The following is a 27091-nucleotide window of genomic DNA, read 5'->3' as shown; positions in this document are numbered from 1 at the left end:
AGAGGGTTCGGAGTGTCGAGGCATAGGGGAGCAGATGCCTATTTATTGGGAGCAATTAGAAGGATATGCGCCCAAACCGAATGCCGCCTCCTCATCTAGCTCAGGGAGGAGTTTTCAAGCCACGGTCATCCGATCGATCTTCTAGAGGATGGCTACTAGACTATGTTAACCAGAGAATTTAGAGTTTGCCTGTGAATGGAGAGGACGTCTCAGGTTATGAGAGTTGTGCTGGACAGGCACTATCATATTTACTCTTGGGTCGTCCTTCAACATGGTCTCTGGCTAAAGCATCTTGGAGCATTGCTCAGCTTGGCTCCTCTCTTCGATGAACACGAGAGAGAGAGACTGCAACTCTGCTGAATTTCTGAAAACTTAAAAAGACTCTGGGATGACAATTACCAGTTACCATCATTCCTGCACGAGCCTATTGTTTTAGCTCATTCAAATATTTCCAAATGGGCGTACCTATAAAGGGTAAAATTCCTTTTTAGAATATGATACTATCCTTGTTGAAGTAATCACAAAACTCACCTGAAGTTTAATTTAATTAATAAAATGAATCTTCCGTTAATTGACATTATTAAGTTTAGCAAAAAATTTTTTTTTTTTTTATCTTTAATAAAATGATACGTTTACCTTTGCACTCTATTTTGATAAAATAAATTTTATAAGAATGATTTAATCTAATAAATAAAGTTAGAAAAATTGGTCACCTAATTACAATATATTTTGAAAACTAAACTTGGGAGTGAATTGAACACCTAGGACTACATCGGATCAATCAATTGACTTAAGTTTGATAATATAATTAAATTATTATTTAAAAAAATTAAAATTATGAAAAGTAAATAAATAATATTACTATTTTTTTTTTTAAAAAATTATATAATTATATTGTTACAAAATATTTACTCTATAATTTTCATGGAAATTATATAACTAAATGTATCTTTAACAAATAAAATATAATTTTAAAAATCAACTCAGATCAGTTACTTGATCAAATTGTGGCTTACTTTTTCTGTGTTTAGTTGAATATCATATTTAATAATAGAGCAACTTGTGTAAAATTAGAAAAAAATCAATAAATTGTCTCGAACAATAGTCAACCAATTAATATAAATTTGAGTTTTCTTTATCCATTTAGCATTTGTATTTTACACACACAAAAATTAACATCTAATTTTATAATTTTAATTTTAAAAATAAAACTTGTAATTTTGGTTTTTGTTTTTTTAAAACACCATACTTGATATGTTACTTGAATTTAAAAATATTGAAATGTATTTTTATTTGTGTAAAATTAGAAAACGTCAGTAAATTGTCTTGAACAATGATCAACCAATTAATATAAATTTGAATTTTCTTTATCCATTTAGTATTTGTCCTTTACACATGCAAAAATTAACATCTAATTTTATAATTTTAATTTAAAAAAAAAAACTTGAAATTTTAGTTCATTTTTTTTTGTCATTAAATTTCTATGAAAATTACACCTAACAAATGTTTTGTAGTATTATAATTATTAGGTATATATATATATATATATATATATATATATTAAAATCTAAATAATAATTACTTTTCTTTATTATAGTAATGCCAGTTGATTGATCTAAAGCAATAAAATTGGATAAATTAGTTGATTTGAGAATCACTTAGATCTTCAAATCGCTTAGTTAATTTTTAAGAATTATGTTGATCAATTTTTAAAATTTAATTTATTAAACATGTGTTATTTTAAAATATTATTTTATTATGACTATAATTAATTTTTTTCACATATACATAGCAATTGACTAACGGTTCATTTTATCAATAAAATTATAACTCAGAGGTTCTTTGGTAGTCTTTGGAAACACAAGGGTGAAGTGTTATTTTTTGAAAACTCGGGAATATTGCGGATTTTACCCTACCTGTGATATAAAGAGAAGGCATGAACTTCATGATGGAGCATTTAAATAGAGAAGGAAAGGAATACAATTTCTAGCATGTTTCAACATGGAACTAGACTAAATAACTACATTGAGTGGACAAAAAAATAGGAGTGCAAAAACAAATATGAAATCGCAAGGTGCAAAAACAAATATGAAATTGTGAGTCAATCTTGCCCGTTAATCACACTTCTAATCTTGCTCTGCCCCGCCACCTTCCCCCGGAAAAAAAAAACTAAAAAATAAAAAAACCGCCATCCGATCCAGATGAATTTGCACAATAGCCAACCCAAAAACTAGGGCAAGGTACACAAATCAGCCGAACTTTCCAAGTTGTACCTTCTTCTTGATTGTCCTTCGACCATGGTATATGACTGCATCAATTATTCCAGAAACTGTGAAAATACCTACAAAAAAGACAAAAAAAAAAGAAAAAGGAATTACATTCTTAAAAGGTTGTCCATGGTGATGGACGGAATTACATAAAAGGCTACTAATGTAGGATGGAAGCAAGTCATTAGTTTGATTACTCTGACCCAGTTCGGAGATCAATATCAAAGAAAGGGGTCAAAGATATTTGGGTCCTAAACCCAACATTGTTTAATTTAATTATTAGTTAGGCTCAGGTGTATGTAGGGTGAGCTTGTAAATAAATAAACCTCTAGCAGTTTATTTGTAACTTTCTTGCGTTGTAGTGATTCTCATAAATTAGAGTGCTGAGATCATGCTCCTTCCTAATTCCTTTCTCTTCTCCTCCCCATAAACCCCTACTATCCTGCATCAGTTGCCATCCATGAAGGAGGTGCGGTTATCTTTTCAGCAACTCATTTCGTAAGGCCCCAACTGAGCAGGCGAAATAAGTGAGCGAGGAGCTTTAAAAACTACCACATAAAAAGCTTGTATATTTTAAGTGCCTACTATGAGCAACTGAATAGTCATTAATGCCACCAATGAATGCTGGGGGTCCGCCCTTGGGGTTTCAAGTTCTATATCTGCTCCATGAGGGACAAATACTTGGCATTTTGAGAGTTTTGCACGCATCAAAGGCACTTCAAGGCTAAAAGAAATCATGAACGATCCATCCAGTGGCCAAGAAAAATAGAAGACGACCATTCAAATGTCAAAAGCTGGAAAAGAAATTCTGCAGACCGGCTAGTGTCCATCCAACTAGTGCAGGCAGCAGAATCCTAAATTTGACCTCACGCATTTCTAATTCTATTGTTCCAAACTTCTCTTCCTCAACTGATTTTCAATAAAAATAAATTAATTGGGCCTCAAACAAGTGTCCCACCAAGTAAGTAGAATTTGGCCATAAACACCCACACCATGTTTTATTGCATGAGCCAATCAATATTCCTTTCCCAACATGAAGTTTTTATGCATCCAAAATGAGTTTAATTAATCAAATTGACCGATAACAAGACCTAACACACTTGGATGATGCTTGAAAGTTTTACGTTGAGGAATCTCATAATTGCTCTAAGTCTGACTTAGATACAGGAGGAAATCAAATGCATGAAGAAATGGGGAAAGAGGGGGGGGGCGGGGGGGTTGTATTCTTCCAACATTTTGACGCTCTTGGGAATATTTCTTATGGCCTCCCTGGAGGATGGATCTAGCTCAACTACAGGTCAAAGGGAACTAAAGATGACACAGCTCTATCAATTATAGCGTGAAGAACTTAAAGTGGGTTTTCTTAGTTTTTGCTTCGTTTTTATTTCCTTTTTTTGGTTTTTTTTTGCTTTCTTTTGCATTTTCTGCTACAAGGATTTCTAGTCCTCTCCTATGTTGTACCTCTCTGTTCTCCTTAGTTTATTTCTTTTGCGGTAAAAAAAAGTTCCAATACACTAGGGAATTGTAAACAAATTATTCGATCAATCCAAAGTCATCAACAGAACATCTGTAATCTACCGCCCCATAAAACTGCACATGTTCATGTTCATCCAATAAAAAGCCCTGGAATCGAAGAATATTACTTTGATGCAAAGAGTGAATTTCCCAATCAGTTTGAAGCACACATTGAGTAATAAGGGATGTGCAGGGGAGAGGAGGGGAGGGGAGGGGAGAGAGAGAGAGAATAGATGGTACATGTTCCTCATACCTCCAATTATAGCACATACGTTTGTCATGAAGTGTAAGAATGGAACATGTTCCTCTGTGAAGGTCACCTACAACATGGAAATGTAAAACATATATATATGAGATGATCTGAAAAATAAGGCAACTGATTTCTCGAGTTCTCATTAAATTATAATACGTGAAAAATCTTTATTTTGTACATAAATATAAACAGCTGTTCCTACAGTATAGTCAACCAAATGAATCACATCTATTGATAAGTAACAAAGAAAAAAGGAAAAGAAAGAGAGAGAATAAATGACAGCAGAATAAGCATCTGTAGAATCACAAGAGACTCCTACAAAAGTTTTCAACTGACTGAATATATATGGACAGAGAATCCAACCTTAATTGGAGATAGGTCATAGAAGAAAAAAATTCCAGGAGGTGACTGAGAGTGAGCAAATTCTGAATTCCTAAAATTCTCGGTCACGGAGAACTGCAAAATAACAAAGCCGGTGCATCTCAGAGCATCCAATGAGTAACAAAATGAACAAGCAAAAGTTCAGAGACAAAACGTGCATTGGTACCTGGTTTGACTGGACAGTGCGGCCTCTAATGTCTGTGTATATTGTGGGCACAACCTAGAAAATAAACAAAAAGAACTCACCAGAGATTCTCAATTCTGGACATTTAACAAACAATGCATGTGTAGAAAAGCAAATACGAGAGAGAGAGAGAGAGTGAAACCCAGGAACAACTATAATTTTTTTACGGACTAAATAATAAAATGAATCTTCAAGATGCAACAGAAAGTGGGGAGAAAATAAAAATAAGGGAATAATATAGGTGAAGTTCCCTACATCCAATCATGTATTTTTCTCAATGAAACCACAGAAGTATGTCATGTGGGCTGAGAAAGGAATCTTCTTTGCAAGTGGGTCCAACTATTACAATTTTCAGTGTGTCATTTTTAGAGGGACAAACTGAATGTTAGTAACTTCACCCAAGTTATTCCCAAAAAATAAATAGTTTCTTTTAGATTTACTTAAAGTGGCATACAGGCCCAAGACCAGTGTCTTACATCAGCTTTCTACTTTATAGACATAATATGTATGGTATCTAAAGCCTATGCTATTAATATTGACAATACAATGCACAGATTTTCAATGACCAGTATCAGCATGAAAGAATGACAATAGCAATGTAAGATGTGAGTGCTTCTATTCTGAATAAACTCAATCACGGAAATGAGAAAATTGGTCAAATTACAGGAAAATACTAACCTTGATGAAATACTGATATAATCCATGTTGATTTTCTTGAACCCATCGTACCCTAAAAGAGCGTTTATGAAAGTAGGGTAAAAAGATTTTTTTATAATTAGTATTAACAAAAGATAACATTTGCAGGGACTCAAAACTATAAAATTACAATGAGATTAAAATAACGGTGTATTTCCAACAATAACCAAAAAAAAAAGAAAAAAGAAAAAATGATTCAGAATCAAGGGATTTTGCTGGTTTTGGTAAATGGCTTAGCAATAGACTAGTTCAAGGTTTCCAAGAGCTTAAGTTTTTGTGTTCATTTATAGCTGATGTCCATAGAAAGGTTTCAAAAGAGAATAGAATAGAAAATACGAGGGTTTTGGTGTGGGAAGGAGAGGTTTCAGGACACCAAGAGTTTGAAATACTACATTACCACGCTAAGAACTTTAAAAATTATGAGATATTAAATTCAGAACTTCATAGCCTTTGAACACAATTAGAGAAAGGCATAAATATGAACCGAAAATGTGTTGATTACTATTGCACAGCCAGCATGATTGGAGGCTAGATACTTTTGGGGGATTTTTCTTGCAAGGCCTTAGTTGATTATTTGATTCTTGCTTCTTATGCTAATCCTTTTTTGCCTTAATCTTTTATTTAGAAAGTTAAAGTAACTTCAAAGATATAGGATTTTTCATGGACTATAATCCTTAAAAAGAAAAATCAACACTAACGATTTTCTTTACAAGTGAAGATCCAACAAGCCCCTCTCTGGATGTTTGTGTTCCTAATTTATGAGTATGGAGAACTGCACTCATTTGTTCTTACATTGCATTTCTGCTTGGATGCTTTGAGTAAATCATTTGGTTTTCCTAGTGAGAATTGAGCCTGTCCCTCATCTTTGGAGGATTTTCTATTATTTTTAGGAGTTTCAGGAGGGGGATAAAAGGAAGGGTTTGTGGCAATGTACCATCCTTGCTATCATTTGGTGTACTTGGTCCGGTGAGGAATGCCAGAATATTTATGGACATTACCATGTTCATAACTTGGCAAGGAGTAGAGTGGCGTTTCTTGCATCACTATGTTGCCCAGCGAATGATTTGTCTGAGAATATTTCTCTGGAAGACTTGCAGCATGATTAGATTGCTTTGCTTAACCATAGTTCTTCACTTCCGCAGTTTTCCTTTTGTTACTAGAGCCTAGAGGACACCTTTTTTCTTCTTGTGATGTACTTTCCTTCTTACTTCAATACAATTCTTTGTTTATCCACAAAATAAGATGGAATTTAGCAGGTTTTCATGCACATTATGAGTAAAACTCAATCTAGATAAGCATAGTGGATATAAACTCTTTTGGAAGTCGGAATATTTTGGCAGTTGCTTAGACAACTTTTTTTGCCTCTTCCCTCTTGCAATTTACCTTTTTTCTCCTTTAATTTTCATATAAAATTCAAGCAACCAAAATTTTGAAACTCTCTAATACAGAAGCAAAGAAATTTCAAACATTAATTCATCAATTCAAGTTCCATGTCTATATCAACCAGGATGGCATTGATGGCAAAACAAAAGGATTCACTTTCATAAATGAAACAAAAATTTGAGCATTAGTAACAGTTAAAACTTGGCATGAAGCTAAAGAAATTTTTTACCCATCAAGGGGATTTAAAATGCCAGGAAAATAGTCCCCAAAAGTTAACTTGTTGATCCTGTGACTAATCTGTATGCAGACATAAAAATAATTAGAAAAATAACCAAAATTTACCTAGAATTTTAGTACTGAAAGTTGTATCTTACATTGTAATTATTCTTTTGAACAGCCAGAAAACCATCCATGTGAAAGTTTGACTGTTGAAAGCTTTTCCCAGGGGCAAAATGAAAACTTCCTGCCACTTTATTAACTTCCAAAAGTCCATTAATATTGCACCCTTCACCTTCTTCTTCCATAATCTTTTGAAGAAAACCTTCTCTTTTGCACTGAGCACATCAACCATACATAGACGTTCAAAAAACCCCACAAATGCACACATATTTATGTATAGGCATAAATGCATGTATGTGATACATGTCCAAATGCATGTTTGCTTGTACACAGTTACACACCTAAGCATAGAAGCAAGGCTAAGTCATAAAAACATATTTGTGTATCTATGTCAAATTTGAGGCTTTCAGCATGTTGTGAGAAGTGGAAAATAATATGAACTACAAAATGATCCTAATGGTTAAATGCACAAACAGCAATAAAATGATATTAGACAACATTATGCCTTTAAAGTGAATCTATCATAATTAGACACTGGCCAAATCATATTACACATGGGATCCCTTGCATTATATTTCTCCAAAAATGATGGACCAAAATAGCACTTCTATGTTAAATAAAAAGAATCAGCTGGGTAGGATCCTGATTTATGTGATCAAATAAGGGATTAAAAAGTGGTTGTTATCTAGTGTACCGGCCATTATATAATGGAAAATTGGTTCTCTGCCTCCACTTCAGACTACTTTAGCAATGAAGTAGAATCACGACGAAAACATGCTATAATAGTTCCATTATGAGCCATACTGCCCGCTATGTTGATAATTCCCATGATTTTCTATCTGAATCAAAAGCTTTCAATTTCAATTGCAAAGATAGAGATCATCCAATAATAAGAGACGAGGACTAGCTTGCAAGAAGATAGAGATGGGTCTGGTAATCATCACTGCAGCTGAACAACAGTGACACATCATCTCTCATGTCATGCCTTGATGCCAATTGCCTCAGAGAGAGAGAGAGAGAGAGAGTTGAAGAGGAAGGCTAGCAGGAAGAGTCTTCAAAATCTTTGATTGAGTCTGTGGCTTCAGAAAGTCTCAAAGGAATTGGTTTCAAGAAACTAATGGAAACATATTTTTTATTTTTTATTTTTGGTATTGGAAACATTTATTTTTATATTATTATAGTAAAAGATGAAGGACTGAAATGTTTACACATATATTAATTCTGCATGTTACTTGTAAATAATATATTTAGTAAGCAGTAATTGATATGCATTATTTTTTACATTTGTATTTAACTACATAAGCAATATTCATGTTTTGTGACTTGCAGTTAATTGATGTATTTAATTCATTTGTTTTATGCCTCTATTTACCTGCCAGTTCTAATTGTGCTTCTAAACATTTTGGTCATTAAAGTAGTGAAGTGAAAAAAATAGAATTTTTTTTTAACAAACAGCACAATAAAATTAATATAAATTTACTTCCCTAGCTAAATAATGTTCATAGGTTGAAAAAGGTGATCCAACACACACCAAAGATTGTATTTTAGAAGATCATATGCTTATTCTTCAATACAGGTATGGTTCTGCATGCTTGAAAAAAATTCAGAACACCTCAACTCGTTGCTGCTGTGTAATGTCTGCTACTCCCACCTCCTGTTAGACTGAAAACTGTTATGCGAAATTACTGACAACTGCTATTTTAAAACCATGGACTGGCCAACCTTCTGAATGGCTAACTTACAAATAATGCCAGGCAAACCACTATGAATTCTGACATCCACAGTCACTGACCACTACGACTGGCACCTGCATCCTTCTACAAAGGCATTCTTAGAGCTAGGTATCAGCTGACTAGTTGCTTTCTCCAAAACACTAGTTGAAGTGGCATCCAAATAAAAATCACCACATTTCAGTTTTTTTTTATAAATAAAATCACTTGGTCTCAGTCGAATATTGACATGCTGTGTTCGGATTTCTTTTTCTTTTTTGAATATGACATGGAATTTATTTTATCTATATATCTTGCAGAAAAGAGTACTCTTAATTGGAGATGAAGTTTTTGAATCACCAGACCATAGAGGGGGTAAATCCGTAAAAAATATGAAACTTCACTGGGATAATCCCCAGCACATTTAGAAAAAACCCATATAAGAAATTCTGACATGCCCAAGGCTTTATAGTAGGGCTGCAAACGAACCAAGCTGCTCGTGAAGCTTGGCTTGGTGAGAGCCTGTTCATTATATAAATGAGCGATTCCCAAGCCCAATTTTGTAGCTCGTTTAATAAATGAGCCAAGCTTGAACATGAATGGGCTTGGCTCGTTTCGGCTCAGTTTGGGATCGATTAATAGGCTAGAATTATAATCATTTATGAGCTAGTTTAATAAGGTCAAATTAGGCTTGATAGGCTGTAGTGGGCTAAAAAGTAGGGACTATTTGTGCATAGGAATATAGGATTATTTAACTCAAACTTCATAACCAAAATTTAGTGATAGGACTAATGCTTAAGGACAATAGGATAGCTTTGTGTGGCAAAAAAAAGTCTAAGCAGTATTAGTAAGAGCCCTCTTTCACCTTTTTACCTAACAAAATCTCGTCTCTCTCAATATGAGAAGTTCCAAAAGAAAGCATCTGAGTAGCTCAGCTCAGTAAGGGTTCATGAGTTCGTTCATTTGCATAATAAACAAGCTTGAGGAAGTATATTAAAGCTCAGTCTGACTTCAGCTCGAACGCCGGCCTAGTTAAAAATTTAATGAACAAGCTTGGGCATGGCAAAGCTTGGATTGCCTCAGCTCATTCGCAGCCCTACTTTATAGCCATTAAGAGCCATAGAAACACCTTATCCTCTTCTCTTTCCAATTATTGCACCAGGGTCAGGCAACCTGCTGAATAAACCACATACAACTTAGGCTTAAACCCTAGATCATGTGTATAAGTTTTCTAGTCAATGACTAATTTCTTGATATTCTTCTCACTCATATGGTGCATCCAGTTAAACTCTTTTAAAATATATATATATATATAGAAAAGAAGAAATATCATAAAAAAAATGTACATTAAAAAGGAGCATAAGAAATTCTCCTCCATTTATCTGTTTCACTTGTCACCATCGGCCGTAGTATGAAAGAATCATGCATTTTTGGACCCTTCATTCAGACATAATGGGTAGGTTGCCCGCTACTTATCACTTCAAATTTTTATTAATTTTCTGAACAGCCACTTCACATGAACTCTACGAATAACTTTCCATACCATCAAACTCTTGACCCTTTCCTTCACATCAAGCCAGCCAATCTCTTCAAGCATTCAGACATTTTTACATCTCAAAATTGCCATTCCATCTTTTCAGCATCTCCTTCAGCAGTTTCAATTACATGCTCTTCAAACCAAATGTTTTCAACACTAATGGAGCTATAGCATTTCTTAGATCACTGCAACTCCGAAGCTGTTAGAGGTTATTTATGTCTTTCAGTATTATTATTATTGAGTGTGTTTGTTAATTAATTAATGAGAGTTAGTAAGGGTATTATTGTCATTAGAATGTATTTAATTTGTATTATAAATGGACGGAGAGAACTATCTTCAAGTTAGGTCATTCATTTTAATCAAATCTTAACATCATATTGAGCGTGATCCAACTTAAACCCTATTCCCCTCAGCCATCGCCAGAAAACACCATTCCTGCTGTCCTTCCCAGATCCACCTCCATCCCATATTATTTCACAAAACCAACCATACACCCATAAACAAACCCGCCCCTGACAACTCACTCCACAAAACCCATTGCCGGAGGACCCCCCACGCGCTCCCATGTGCTGGCCAAATGCTGGCAGGGCCAACCCAATGGGCTGGCGCATGAGTGAAGTTCTGACCATTTTTTTTTTTTTTTTCTTTTTTCCTCTTCCATTCTCTGATTACTTATCTAGACTATATTATCAAGCTGTTAGGCCAGTTTTTTGCTAAAAAATTCAACCTTTTTCAACTATGCATTTGTGGCATTCTGTTATTTTCTGTTCAAGGTTTGTAGGCTTCTTTGTGAGTTTTTTGGAGCCATGGCAGCATTTATATGTTCAGTTGTGAGGCTGTGGCAGTGCTATATCTGTCAGTGAATCCATCGATGAGTTGTTCACCTCATCCGTAGTTGTGTCGGTGCTTCACATAGTTTGTGATTGTCCTAATTAGTTTTGATTGTTCTTTGTGTGTGTGTGTGTGAATGTGAATCTATGAATCCCAAAAATTTGTTTCCTATGCTGCCACAAATAATGACTCAAAATTTGGATGGAAAGAACCATGTTCAAAGGTCTAAGGCTGTTTGTATTTATTTAGCAGGATTAAGGAAATCTGACCATTTGCTCCAATTTAATCCTTTTGATGAGAAGACAAAAGATGTGTGGGTTCAAGAAGATGCCTTGATTATTTCCCTTTTAAGGAATTTGATGGGCCACAGATTGTACGGATGTGTATGCATTTGGATATGTGCAAGGAGATTTTGGATTATGTCAAACTTATATACTCCAATAACATTACATGTATGCATGATTTATCCATGAAGTAAGGTGCGAATTTCAAGGTGTTCTTCCACCCTGCAACCCCATTTTGTTGAGGAGTGTGGACATAGGATGATTAATGAACAATACCAAACTGAGTCATATAAGCAATGAATTGTGCGCTGAAAAACTCTTTAGCATCATCACTTCGAAGTATTCAAATTGGAAAACCAAATTGAGTCTTTATCTCAAAACAGAAGGCACAAAATACATGAAATAACTCAGAACGATCTTTTATTAAATATAACCACGTCATTCTTGAATAATTATCCACAAAGGTTATGAAGTACCGGAAACCCAACTTGGACACAACCCTACTAGGACTCCAGACATCTGAGTGAACTAACATAAAAGGGCATGCAACCCATTAAATCAGAAAACGAAAGAAACACGATGGTGATTTTCCAGCTAACAAGACTTACAATCGAGACTAGACATAGAACTCAAACTAGGAACAAGCTTGTTATCTAATCAACATAATGCCATCCTCTATTCTTAGTGGTAAAATTCCCTACTCCATTCTCTTTCCTAATTCACCTTTATTTTCTCTTCCTCCTCGTATATTTGGATGTGTGTCCTTCGTTTATCAACTAACTCCTGGGGTGGATAAGTTGGATCCTCCTCCTATAAAATGTGTCTTTTATAGGCTACTCATATACTCAAAAGAATATTGTTGTTACAGTCTTATGCTGCATCACTTTGTTTCTGCTGATGTTACATTCTTCGAGTCTACACCTTACTACACCCAATAACTGAGTGCTTCTGAGCTCAATGAATCTCTTCCTTTGCCTAATCTTCTAGATTTTACATTGTTGTCCTTGCCCAACCAACCATCTAAGTCTCTATGCAGTTCGAGTCCTTCTCATCGTCTTGATCATCCTAATTTGCAATTGTATTCATGATGGCGGCTCCAAGGAAGAGAGTTCCCTCTAGCTTCTACTACCACGCCTTTGGTTTCCTCATATGATGATCATACTTCCCATGATGTTGATCCTCCTATTGCTATTTGGAAAGGTAAATGCACATGTACTCAACATCCAATTTCCAACTATGTTTCTTGTGACTCCTTATCACCCTCCTATTATTGTTTTGTTATTGCTCTATCATCTACTACCCTTCATAAAGCCTTAGCCCATTCTAGGTGGAGGGATGCTATGGTTGAAGAGATGAACACTTTACATGATAATGGTACTTGGGACTTGGTAGCTCTTCCTCCTCACGAGTTTCTGGTTGGTTGTCGTTGGGTTTACACTGTGAAAGTTAACCATGATGGTTTTATGACTCGTTTAACGGCCCGTCTTGTTGCTAAGGGATACCCTCAGGTCTATGGTCTGGATTATTCTGATACTTTTTCTTTGGTTGCCAAACTTACATCAGTACGTTTGTTCATCTCCTTGGCTACTACTTATCATTGGCCTCTGCATCAGTTAGATGTGACAAATTCCTTCTTGGATGGAGACCTTGAGGAGGAGGTTTATATGGAGCAACCACTTGGGTTTGTTACTCAGGGGGAGTCAGGCTTAGCGTGTGGGCTCAAGATGACTTTATATGATTTAAAATATTCTCTTAGAGTGAAAAATGCAATTCATATAAATGAAATCCAAATCATAATGATACATTCCTCTGCCCTTTATTTTTTTTAATATATGTATATATATATATAAATCATATAAATAATATAAAATAAATAAATAAAATATATATCCATGTAGATGATCTATATAGGAGATTTTACTCATTGGTGTCGATTTGGCGGTTTATGGGCTTTTGTTGCTCTCCATGGTGCTTTTGGACTAATAGGTTTCATGTTACATCAATTCGAACTTGCTCGATCTGTTCAATTACGACCTTATAATGCAATTGCGTTCTCCACTCCAACTTTTGTTTTTGTTTTTGTATTCAATGCTTCATTAGCCCATATTGCACCTGAAAGAATACTTATGGTTAAAAATGGAAACCCTAGAGTAATAACACGATAACTCCAATGATCCAATTGTTGAATCAATAGAAACCTAAAATAATTCCCAGTAGAAGGAAGATAAATGTTTTGCAAAACATTCCTTCTTTCATTCATATTTTGGATTTCATTAAAGTAAAATAACTTGTCTAATAAATGATTACTTTTACCAAAAATCCTTATGTTTTTCCTAAATGTAATGACTAGAAGTCCTACCGATAATAATGATCCACATAAAAAAAGAGGCCGTGCCTTGGGGCCACAGCAAGTGCCTCCGCCTCGGTACGGGTGGTCTCAGGTTCGAGACTTGGAAGTGGCCTCTCTAAAAATGGGGGTAAGGCTTGCCGACATCCACCTCTCCCAAACCCCACTCAAAGTGGGAACCTTGTGCAATAGGTACGACCTTTCTTTTTTTTTTTTTTTTTATTAAAAAAGTTGTGTAGCCCAATATTATCAAACTTACATGCATCATTAACCACTAGGATTGAATTGTTCTTTCAATGGTTTTAGTACCTACGAGGTTATTAATAGTACATTTTTTAGATAATGTTAATAAATTCCAAAATCCATTTTGTCGCCTAGTAGTGACAACTATCTTTTTGATTGGTACTACAGTTGCCCTTTGGTTGGGTATTGGCGCAACATTACCTATTGAAAAATCCCTAACTTTAGGTTTTTTTTAAATTGATTCAATTGTGAAATAAAATACCATGATATCTAGGGAATAGTCGCTTTAAAGTGAACTCTCCCTAGATACATTTGTTCAGTTAAGTTCTAAATATATCCGAATATATAGATTTGATAAAGATTCAAAACCCATTTTTATCTTCTTTTTTTTTTTCGTTAAGAAAAAATAAGTTTTAAATTCGACATGATCATTCAGTGTTTTATCGTCATACTTCATAAGGTAGGATCCTTCTTGTTGTTTATGTGGATGATATTATAATTGCAGGTGATGATGATAAAGGTATTTAGAATCTCAAACTTTTTCTATAAATTAAGTTTCAGACCAAAGATTTGGGACTGTTGAAATACTTCTTGGGTACAAAAGTATCTAGATCTTGTATCATAACTGTTTTGTCACATAGAAAGTATGTTCTTGATATGTTGGATGAAACTGACTTATTAGGATCTAAACCGATTGATACATCCATGGATATTAATAGCAAGTTGATGTCGGATATGAGTGATTTGCTATCTAATCTTGGACAATACCAGAGACTTGTTAGAAAGTGGAATTATCTCAAAGTCACTCGGCCGGATATATCTTTTGCAACAAGTTTTGTGAGTCAATTTCTAGATTCTCCAAGGATAAGTCATTAGGACGTAGTAATTCGCATATTGAGATATCTCAAAGGTGCACCTAGGAGAGGTCTTTTATATCGTGATCAGGGTCACACTTATATACATGGATATATAGATGCAGATTGGGTTGGATCGCCTTCCAATCAGAGATCCACCACTAGCTACTGTATCTTGGTTGGTGGAAATTTGGTTTCTTGGAAGAGTAAGACACAAACTGTGGTGGCAAGGTCAACTATTGAATCATAATATAGAGCTATGACTCACTGCTTGTGAACTTGTTTGGTTGAAGAACATGTTGGAAGAATTGGGTTATTTGCATTCTCAGCTTATGAAGTTGATGTATGACAATCAAGCCACTTTTCATATTGCCTCCAACCCGGTCTTTCATGAGCAGACGAAGCACATTGAAGTTGATTGGCACTTTGTTCAGGAGAAACTTGTGTAGAAGCTCATCACAACCGCTTATGTGAAGTTGGAGATGCAACTTGTTAATTTGTTTACCAAGGCAGTGGGGGTGCTCATGTTTAATTCATTTGTAACAAGCTAGGAGCATATGACATTTATGCTCCAAATTGAGAGGGAGTGTTGAGAGGTTATTTATGTCTTTTAGTATTATTATTATTGAGTGTGTTAGTATGTTAATTAATGAGAGTTAGTAAGGGTATTATTGTCATTAGAATGTATTTAATTTGTATTATAAATACAAGGAGAGATCTATCTTCAAGTTAGGTCATTCATTTTAATCAAATCTTAACAAAAGCATTGGAAAATGATTAGATAGTGGGCGGATGCTACAGATCACATCTTGAAAGTGCTCCATCCAATCTGAAGAAACAAGAAGCACCTCTTGTTCACATAAAGGCAGCACCAATGAACTCAGATTATTCGATATCCGAAGAAATTCTAGAGCATTTTATTTTGTGGCAGGAAAAAATATGACAATAATATCCTCTCCAATGTGGCATGAGGCACCCCACTTTTGATTATGGGACTCTTGACCTCGTCATTGACCCATAAAACCTAGAGAACCACCAATTAAAGCCATCTTCTTCATTTTGTACAGAACATGAATTCAAATACACCTTCTCCACATCAAACCTATACAAAATAGATTGGTCCCACATCAAAACTACCCCTTGGCAGAATCTTCGTGCTCCAAACAGAGGACTCAATACCACACAGAAGCTCCCACTCCATCTGAATAGAAACCTTTTCCAATTTAAACTCCCGAAGACATGCGATGCTTTTAATGCCTACAGCTTTACAGACTTGCTCCAGTGCGAGGAATTCAGCCTCAGAAGATATATTAAAAGAGAGAATATACAAACTAGCCGAGGATATGAAATCATCAAAAAAGTAAAAAAATATATAAAAAAAGCAAAAACAAAAACACAAAAGCAAAAAAACAAAAAAACGAACTAAAATTAACCAAGAAAACCTCTCTTCAAGCCTTTCCCATCAGAATTCACCGAGCACTTCAAATTTTCTAATTCCCTCTGAGTCTCTGACTCTTCTTTACCTTAGGTTTACCACTGTCAAGGCAGACCTTGTTTTCTCCACAATCAGACAATTGTAAATTCAATTTTTTTATCCAACAGAATCTGAGTTTGAAGATCCTTCCCAGGAGACTCTTCAACTGTTGTGGGCGACATTCCATAATGACCCATTTGCTAATTGTGCCATCATTTTAAAAAATAATTACCTCTCCAATCCTTCCAAAGGAGGTGGTGGCACCTACATTAAATCCCCAATATGATCAGAATGAAGAATAAGAAGTATAGCCATGCTGATTAAATATCTGTTTTTTATATATAGCAAAAGAAAATTTCATTAGTAAGAGAGGGATTTACAAGAGGGAGAATAAGAAGTACAGCCATGCTGATCCCGAATCTTGTCCAACAGCAAACGCCTATCACATTCAAAAATCACCAATGCATTCACTATCATTGTCTGAGACATACCTCTAGTTCTTTTTTTCCATGTAAATACTAACCCTCTCGCTAGAAACACCCTTCTGAACAATTTACTCTTCCATTACACTTAAATTTCCTCTTGAATCTCTCTTAGGAATTTCTTATTTTTCTCACCAGAAAAATCTTGATTATCTTCAATTTTTCTCCTCATCTCAAAGCTCATCAGCAGTTCCTTTCGACAAGCATAAACCTTCTGATCCCTATAATTAACATAATTTATTCCTTTACAGGTATCATTTTCTTCCAACCAACAATACAACCCTGAATCTCATTCTTGCAGAGATTTATATTTTTTTAGGAACCTTCCTCTTTTCCATCCCCAGCAAACAGCCCACTGAATATCCTCACCTCTACCAGAGAGGATCCCTCTAAGAAAGCAAAATCATCAACCAAATTTAGCTTCTACTATCCACAAACTGCTATTTTAACCTTTTGGTTGCCATGAAACTGTTTCGAAGATGAGCATTGTACTGTCAGATTAGTGCTTTCTTTTTGCTCTGGAGATAGATCAATTCCAGACACCTTTGGAGATCTGGAGAAAGAATTTGAGCTTTGTTAACAATGGGTTGATGATCCTCCTTCACCTTTTTCGGATTTTGGGCCTTCCCATTAATATAGTCCAGCAGAAAAAACAGCCAAGTCATGCTCCTTCCCATTAAATAGGCCCACAATGGTCTCTTTAAACTGAACAAGGGTCTGCTCAATAATCTGGCCAACAATGATTTAAAGAGACCCCCCGTAATAAAAAATTCTGCCCAAATCCAAGAAATCAACAGTGATCCAGACCATCACCATCCAGTCTTCGACGCCCCATCTTCCACGAAGGAAACCCTGGCCGCCTCAGAAACCTTTAACTCTCCATCCAAAACCCTCACCATCTTTGACTTTGACTGGTCCTGGTTCACTCCCTGTGATATAAAGCCAAGAACCTCCCCTTGCATCTTCCCCCCATAATGAACACAAACCTGCCCTAGACCTGATGATAAACCGTCCTCTAATGCAGTAATTAATTGGAGATATCCTTCTCCTACGCCTTTGATTCTATCTGAGACTCCTCAACTCCAAGACCAATTAGCACAAATCTTCTTGTTACCCTTTCTATCAGCATCAGGAAGAAGAGATTTCACCATAGCGCTAGATTCCTCCCCAAATCAAATCCATCCATCACCTTCAGACCGTCCAGGAACAAAAACAGAAAACCTCTTACCTCTCCAACCATGCCCTAACTCCAGAAACTTCCCAACACTTGTTGCATGAATCACCAGCTATTAAGTCACAGTGTCTAACTGAAAACTTTGAAAACCCATATTCAAACTCCAGAGGAACGATGAGAAGCCATAAAAAACCCATTTTGCTGCACCTACCCATAGCCTCACCCACCTATTGCGCATCTTATTTTTCTCAAGAATGAACAAAGCAAGATGTGAGAACGTCCTCACTGTGTCCAACCTCAAATCAAAGTTTGCCTCCTTTAGAAGTACTTCATCTAATCACTGCAAAACAACTCAATGCCTTCTCAAAGACCCTCCTTCCCAAGGTACCCAAAAACTACTAGTTATAGAAACAATGTTCAAATTGACGGCTACCAACATCCAATTATAAAAATATAAATATCATTTATAAGAAAAGTTGTGCGATTCAAGAAGCTAGAAGAGCACAAGAAGTGCCCGAGTGTGGGTTGCCCATTTCAGCTGAAGCATCAAGCATCAGTGTTCAAATTGCCAGCTATCAACATCCAATTAGAAAATTTTAACACCACTCTTAGGTTCTGGCCTAGAAGTTGTGTTCATTTCATTACCTTCTACATGGGTTCTGGCCAAGGAGTTGTGCTCATTTCATTACCTTCTACATGTCTTCAAAAAATTAAAGCAGAAAGCCAGAAACAAAGAACAACAATGAGCACTAGGGAACTTCGATATTTGAAAAAGGAACTCCATTCCAGCAAAATAGTATTTACCTTCATTTACAGCAATAATAAAGAAAAGAATTTCACTTTGTTGCTCTAAGACAAGGTGATTGATGAAAAAAAAAATCAAGTTTACCCAATATTTGTAACCTTTGTGTTTGTGTGTTTTTGTGCACAGAAGAAAAGCACGCTTAGAGTATAAAGTATACGAATCAACCTGATCAATCAAATCGACATTTGTCAGTGCCCAACCTTTCTTGCGATATGCTTCACGAACTTCTTCACAAGTATTACAACAGTCATCATCCGACTGCCAAAAAAAAAGAAAGATGAAGAAACTATGAATAGAAGAAAAAACAGACTTTTAGTTAACACAGAACATTAGATTCTGATGGAGGATTTTCATTAAAAAATAAGCAGCAAGGCACTAATCAGCTTGACATAGAACTATTAAGAAAATTGCTAGAACATTAAAGAAGAGCAAATTTAGTTCAAGATTGATGCATAAGCCATAGCCCTTGGAACATTTTTTCACCCCAGAAATCATTTTTACAAACCAATACAAGTATCAATCACCAAGTTCCTACTTAATTGTGTGATCTGCACTGTATGGTATTCCTTATATCTTACCAAACCTAGTTGCTGGGCGTCCAGGACAGGACAGGGAAAGGAGTTGAGTGTCGAGGACATGGAGGAGTTACAATTGCTCAAGGAAATAAAAAACCAAAAAGAAAAAATATACATCCACAAAACAACACTAATGAAGCAACTCACTCGAGTCTCGCTACACATCAGATAAAGAGATTCCGCTACAAAAGCCATTTGCAGAGCACCAAGCAAGCAAGAAAAACCACTCTGCCCCGAACCAAAGTATGGGAAGTAGCAATATCCTTCAAACTTCTAGCACTCCTCTCCAATCAAATGCACCAAATAATCACAAAAATAATACATTTTCCAAGAGCTTTCTGTTGCTTCTCCTTTCCAAAACCCCTAAAATGAACACAACAAAGGTCATACAAAGGAGAACAAACTTAATTCTCACAAAAAACTCCGAAGTTGCCGAACAGATTATTCCACATACCCCAGGAAAAAAGGTAATGTTGGAACAAATGAGAACAAGCCTCCCCACATCTAGAACAGACAAAACACACATTTATGATAGTGCCTTATTAGGCCTGCTCCTAAAGCAAATCATTTGTATTAATTTTATTCAGGATTGAAGTCCAAGCTAAAGCCTTTTTTTTTTTTCTAGTAAATTTTAGCTTTCCATAATAAAGGAATGTAAAAGGAAAGGCTTTGCAATAGGAGCATAAGTCAGATGAACAAAGAAAGACTTGCAAGAAAAGTTCCAAGAGGAATTCAAAACCAAACTTACTCCCTCCGTTCCCAAATATGTAGAAAAAGAATCAAGCACCTTTGACAATAGGATGAGATCAATCATCTCCCTTTTACTCATCATGAAGGGTAAGCAACCAGAAAAGATGAGGAAAAGCTGGAGCATTCCCAACCCAATGATCCCCCCAAACGTGTATTCTCTCCCCATTACCAACTTTATAGCAAACACAAAGGAAAAAGAAATGGCATATGTGCAAAACAAATATCCAAGGACTCGCCAAATAAATATTAGCTCAAACTTAAGTGTCCCACCCATTACATTGAAGCCCATACCTACTAAAAATTACCATGTGCCAAAGAGAGTCCTGTTCTAAAGAAAACCTCGATAATCAGTTTCCTAAGGAAATGTTTTGCAGCCAAATTACCCAAATTCAATCCTCCAATCCCTCTTTGACCTACCAACTGGACTCCCAGCTTACAAGATGATCTTTGCGCCTAGACACTGCACCTGACCATAATTTTTTTTTTTTTGTTGCTATAAAAAGAAATTCATTAGATAGAGAGAATATACAATCAGGAGAGAAGCCATCTCCTTAACAAGATCTGGGGATCCCCAGAAAAACAAAAAAGAGAAACGCAAAAAAATAAAAGACAGCGAAAGAAAATCAGCAGGCCCTTAAAAGAGACAGCCAATCATGCTAAACATCTGAGATACTCATCCCCTAGAAATTTCTGTTGCCCACACACCATAAAGAAGCCACAAAAAGAACCTTTTCCCACACCAACCAATATGGTAACTTCTTCCCTGAAAAAATACGCAGGCTACATTCCTTCCACAAGCCCTAGAAACTGCAAATAAAGCACAATTCCATAATGAAATTCCTTCCTTCTTCCTTTCAAACCCCACAAAAGATATTGCCAAGAACTTCTCCACTGTCCCAGCACCTGACCATAAAATATCCCTCAACTTCTCTAGCTTACAAATAACAATTCGAATCCTAAAAAGCGGCAAGTAATGCAATGGGATATAAGAGAAACAGGCCTGGACAAGTGTAACACAATCCTTTAACATTAAAAAGGCTCCTTTCGTGTTGATTTTTGTTGCATGATTGCATCCATTCTTGACACCCTTGACATAATCTAGGATAATATTTACTTACAAGTTACAACCATGTATGTAGGTGACAAAGGTCTAAAAAAAAAAAGTGAGGGATGCTATATTTGATTTGCATACAGAGTATGAGACATCGCTGCAATCTGAAAGTGTTGAATCAAGCAATAGAAGTGAAAGTTCAAGCTCCATTCAAGGGGAATTACAACAAGAAGCAAGAAGAATCCTTTGTACCAAAAGTTCAAGTCTCAAGTTGGAGCCCGGAGGTGCAGACAACAAATCAGAGTTGGTTAAGTATTTGGGAGAGGATAATGAAAGGACATATAGGGTTTTGATATTGTGGGTGGTAGAAATTAAAGGCCCATTTAGTTGTGGAAAACATTTCTCATTTTCCATTTTAGTTTTCCAAAAAATTACAAAAATGTTAGCCAAAGTTTTTGCAGTATTTGCTTGTAGAAATAGTTTTATTTTCCATTTTTTTTTTTTCAAATAATTACAAAAACGCACCTTGTTTTCCAATTTTCTAAATCTACATAGAAAAGTTGGAAAACATTTTTTATTATTTTCTAGATTTCTGACTTCTTACTCTGTGTATAGAAGCATGGAATTTGAATCTTGCAATTTAATTTGTGAATTATGCATTAGGTTTCTACCAAGTCCCTAAATATCCAAATCCAAGCCCCAAAATCCATGATCCCAAATGCTACCTATGTAATTTTTGGAAAATTGAGAAAATTTCCTTTTTGATTTTTGAAATTCTTTCGAAATCTATAAATAAAAAAGGGAAAACTGTCTTGCACAACTAAGCAAACTCTTTATTTTCTACCTTTTAATACGAATCTTGGAAAACTAAAAAATAAGCTGAGATATGTATGGTTCTTTGGAAAACACAAAAATAGAAAAAAAAAATGTTTTCCCAACTAAATGGGCACCAAATAGTCCTATGTTTCCTATCCTCTCACATATGGCTCATGATATCTTGGCAGTGCCCATCTCCATGGTTGCTTCAGACTCTGCTTTTAGTACTGGGATTATGTTTCTTGATACATTTAGGAGTTTTTGGACTCCTAGAATTGTACAAGCTCTTGTATGGCTCAAAATTGGATTTGGGTTGTATAGTCCAATTAAAGTTAAGATTTGGATGACCTTGAAAAAATAAAAGAAGATAATATAATTTTTTTTTCCAGGTTTATGAAAATGCAACTAATAGATGTCTGTTAATTGCATACCTATTGCAAGTGTTTCTTTATCATTTTAAAGAATTGTCAAAGGTTGCAATGGAGTGCACAATGTTGATGTATAAGCTTTGAAAATGATGAAACCAAGGTAAATCTGTATATGGAATTGAGATTATGTACAAGAATTTAATTATGTTGATCACATGCTACCAGTCTTGATTTTGGGTTTTTTTTTTTGGGTAAAAAAAAAAGCACCATATATTAAACAAGCTGGAAAAGGCACAAGCCTTACAACAATTTTGAACAAGACTAACAACCACCAACAAACTTACATCCAAGAAATACAGGGTTTACCAAGTTACAGGGCTATTCCTTTAATACTTTCCCGAGCAGAGTGAAAAGTAAAGGAACCAGATGTAGTCAGCCCCCAAATAATTTTGCCTTCAACCCCATTATTTGTGTGAAACCCAATAGCTTCTTTAAAAGTTGATACACTTACAGTTTTTCTTGCTGGCAGAATCCAAGAATCCCCACTAACAATAGAAGCAGTCTTAGCATTGATTGGGAGTCCCAGCTCCACTGGGAAATGAGGATGATCCAATTCTGCATATTATGTTTGGGTAAGCAAATTCCCTTGCCTTTAATATTCTTTTCCATGTCCAAGAGCACCCAGAAGTTCCACTTCAGGGCTTCATGCCTCCCTGCACACTCCAATAACTCTAATGTGAGTAACGTTACATCTCCCACTCCTATACTATAAATGTTTGAAAAGGATAAAAAAGTCCTCCAAGTTTCAACAATGACCCAAAGCTTTCGTTTTTTTTTTTTTAAATAAAAAAGAAGATATCTTAGATAGAGGAAAGAGAAATTACAACCTAGATGAGGGCAGGAAGTCCTTCAAAAAATAATAAAAAAAAGTAATAAGAATTAACCAAGAAGCCCCTTTTAAACCCTTTCCGTATTCACCCAGAACTTCAAATTAGCCAGTCCTGTCTGGCCCTTCTTCACCTTACTTTTACCACCATCAAGACAAACTTCGTTTCCTCCAGGATCAGACAGACAAACCCATCTTATCCATCAATTGTTGTGCTTCTAAATTCTTCCCAGAGATGTAGGAATTCATCCTCACTGTTGCTTATTATCCATACCAGCATCCTCAAAAATAGGAATCCCCTCCAAACCTTCCATTGGAGATGGACCACACACGATAAATCCCCAAGTAAATCAGAACACATCACAGTGAAACTCATCAAAGACTAAACTTCCCCCCCCCCCCTCCCCCCCGCGCCAACTCCTTCTTCTCCTTATCTTTGCTTTCCCTCTTGCTAGTAGCAGCCTTCTGAGCATTTAGGTTTGCCACAAAACACAACTTTCCTTTTGTATCTCTCTTTAGAACATTGGCACTATTATACCAGAATACACTTTCTTCTCCTCGATTCTTTCCCTTATTTCCAGACTTACCTGAACCACCTTCCAAGCATAAACCTTTTGGCCCCTGAACTAATCCAATTTACTTCCATACCGAAACATTTCCTCCCAGAACCTTAAGTTTTCCCTTGAATTTTGTTCACACCAGCTTCTAGGTCCCTTATAACATCCCCCTTATTAACAGACAGGACTTGGGAGGTAGGGACTCCATAGTATTTCTCTCCTTTGCATAATGTGCTCTGATTTGAATCTGGATTTCATGGAATTTTATCCTGCAAACTAAACTGGATCAAATCTCTTCCCAATGAAGAACAGGTAGCCACCTGTGCTTTCACCTTTCTGTGAACCAGAAGATAGGAGGTGAGCTTGATTCAGAGAATGAGAAGAGCTAATAGGCTGCACATTTTAAAAATTTCCTAGAATCTGGGCCTGGTTGCTATTGAGTCCAATTCGCTGAGCTTGAGATAAATGGACCTGCTGTGAATTAGATGTTTGGACCTGAGTTGAATACCCATTTTTATATGCTGGATCTAATATAAGACTGCCCAAAAGATGGCCTAGATTTAGTGAAATATTATTAATACCCAGCCCAACCCATTCCAAGACGAAGCCATTCCCCTTGGAATTGCAGGTCCTATCCCCACTCTTCACATAAACAAGCCCATTCCACTCCATTTTCTCCACCCGACCATCTTTCAATGAAACCCTAGGCACATCTGGATGCACAGCAGGACTAACAGTCAACAGTCATCATGACCTGCAATGAACCCCCACACCGATTGCAGACCTTGTTGCTTTCTGTTGTCACCACCTTGCTCCACAAGCGATTAGTGTTCAGTAGCCTCTCAACATTAACAAAAACCATTGCATCAAATTCATTGGCCATCACACAGAATTCCAGCACAAACCCATGCCACCCATTTCCTTCAGATCCTCCGAGGACAAAAACTGAAAAACGCTTACCATTTCAACCCAACCTTAACTCTAAGAACTTCTCCACTGTCGTTGATAGAATCACCAATCAGTATGTGACACTACAAATTTGAATGATCCAGTAAGCCCTTATCCAACCTTCCAAACACCAATGACAAACCCTCGAGGACCACTTCATTGATGACGAAGATAATCTCACCCATCAATTATGCTTAAAGTTCTGCTCCAGAACAAAGCAAACTCATCCTTCCCACTCTATACAACCTCATATCATTTTTCCCCTCAGTCTGGACTGATCATCTGTGAATCTCTTTCATGACCTACAGCCATAACAGAGACACCAAACCAAGAAGAATACGGGGAGAAGTTGCGAAGGGGAAAGGGTGTGTTTTGGGAGAGTTAATTGAAATCATTCAGTTAATTTGACATATTAGCCGAATTCATCGTGCCAACTGAAATGTCCAAGCTGATTCCTATATAAAAGGTTTGCTCAGATGTCAAATTAGGATTCACTTACTTTTCTCCATCGAAAACACCCAATTTTTTGCCAAGCCTCATTTACATTTCTCCATCGAAAACAACCAATTTTTGTCAATCCTCTCCCTCCCATTGACCATCCTCCTGTACAAAAGATTTGGATATTATTTTAGCGTTTCATTTTCTTCACTCCATGAGAGGGACTTGATTTCTCACGAAGCCTCCCTCTGTCCTTAACTCCCCACTTTTCCGCTAGTTGCTTGTTCCTTTTACACACAATGCAATTGACATTCCTTCAAACTGTCCCCTTTCCTCCCTCAACCCTCCCACAAATAGCCCCTTTTATTCACATAACAACACCAAATTCCTTCTAGATAAAAATTTTGTTTGGGATATTAGATTGGGATTACCCTCAACCCTCCCACAAATAGCCCATTTTATTTTCACATAATGACACCAAATTCCTTCTAGATAAAAATTTTGTTTGGGATATTAGATTGGGATTACCTTCTCTCTCTCTCTCTCTCTCTCTCTCTCTCACACACACACACACACACACACACAAAAATAAGAGAGAACCAAAACAGTGAAAGAATAAGGAGGATAAAACATCCTCCCAATCATCAAAGAATTAAGCCCAAAAAACAAGAAGAACAGAGCTTTCCAGTCCTGGTAAATATCAATTAAGCAGAGTCCCTTAACAGAAACCCACAGAAGAAAGAAGAAAACTCTCTCCCTTCCCCACAGACATCCTCCTAATCACCAGAGATTTAAGTTAAAAAAAAAAAAACCTCAGCACGACAGGGCTTTCCAATCCTGGAAACGAAGCACCGACACACCAAGAACCTCCAAGTGCCAATGTCCCACATGCATCGGACACCAACACTCATCCTACATGGCCCAACACTTGTCTGACTCCTGTCAAAAAACAATTATTTTAATTTTCTGACATGGCCCCACACATTTTTGGACACAGCTTTAACACTTCCTGAGATGGTCCCATACATCTTTTGAGTTTTACATTTTTTTGCTAAATTACTACTTGTTCTAGGACCAATGTTTTTCATGATGTTTATTGCAGTTGCTTCTTGTTTTTTGTTATTAGGTGATTTTTCATTATTGACGATACCTTTATGATTATCTTATTAGTCTAACAGTACCTTTATAGATGTGCAGTGTCTATGAAATATGAATGCTGGCAATGTATTTAGATGAAATTTATTTGAAGAATGTACACTAATGATGCCTACAATTAATTTAATTTACAGCTATATTTTACAACTAAAAGGGAAAAATCTTCGATAAAATATGCCTAAATAAGGAATTTTTAGAAATTAATTAATTGATGTATCCCATCTGTGTCATATCCTTACTTTTTTTTAAAGAAACCATGTTGTCATATTCATTTCGCATGTCAGCATCCATGCTTCTAAGCAATTAAGCAGACCTTTTAACAGAATCCACAAAGAAGGTAGAAATGTTGACCCTTGAATATCTTAGTATTCCTTTTTTTTGTTTTTAAAAGAAAATTTCTATGAGAAAAGAAAGTGCGCCTTGGATAAAATATCCTCCTAAGGGAAACAAAAGAAATGAAAGGAGTAAAAAAAATATCTAAAAAATCAAGCTAACAGAGCCATCCAATCCAGCTGGAAAATCGAGAAGCGAATTCTGTTAAAAGCAACTGTCTGATCATTCCCTACCAATCAAAGATAGCAAATCAGAGCAAATGCTGCACAGCTCCACAAAATCTTTGCCTTCACATCTCTCCTAAAGCCCCTTAAAAGAAGTAAAAATCCATCCAAAGAATATAGGCACACACACTGCCCTACAAACAAACCAAAACACAATTCCACATCATCCATGCTTCAGAGCATCACTGAAAAATACGAGATCCACTGCTATTCCAAAGAATCAAACTAATAT

General features: G+C 36.0%; 1 protein-coding gene across 1 annotated transcript in view; it reads right to left on the bottom strand.

The window, feature by feature from the left end:
• Nucleotides 1-1924: 1924 nt before the first annotated feature.
• The window catches only part of LOC131163855 (uncharacterized), a 58798-nt gene continuing 33631 nt past the window's right edge, over nucleotides 1925-27091 (bottom strand). The window contains exons 6-13 of the mRNA XM_058120659.1: nucleotides 18924-19016; nucleotides 7054-7233; nucleotides 6909-6976; nucleotides 5279-5330; nucleotides 4583-4636; nucleotides 4399-4491; nucleotides 4036-4102; nucleotides 1925-2341 (exon numbers count right to left, since the gene is read on the bottom strand). Of these exons, the coding sequence (XP_057976642.1) occupies nucleotides 2250-2341; nucleotides 4036-4102; nucleotides 4399-4491; nucleotides 4583-4636; nucleotides 5279-5330; nucleotides 6909-6976; nucleotides 7054-7233; nucleotides 18924-19016 (699 nt within the window). The 3' untranslated portion in view covers nucleotides 1925-2249. The remainder of the gene's footprint in view (nucleotides 2342-4035; nucleotides 4103-4398; nucleotides 4492-4582; nucleotides 4637-5278; nucleotides 5331-6908; nucleotides 6977-7053; nucleotides 7234-18923; nucleotides 19017-27091) is intronic.

The sequence above is a fragment of the Malania oleifera genome, chromosome 9 (genome assembly GCF_029873635.1).
Source record: "Malania oleifera isolate guangnan ecotype guangnan chromosome 9, ASM2987363v1, whole genome shotgun sequence".
NCBI lineage: Eukaryota > Viridiplantae > Streptophyta > Magnoliopsida > Santalales > Ximeniaceae > Malania > Malania oleifera.
This window is presented reverse-complemented; position numbering and strand designations above follow the sequence as displayed.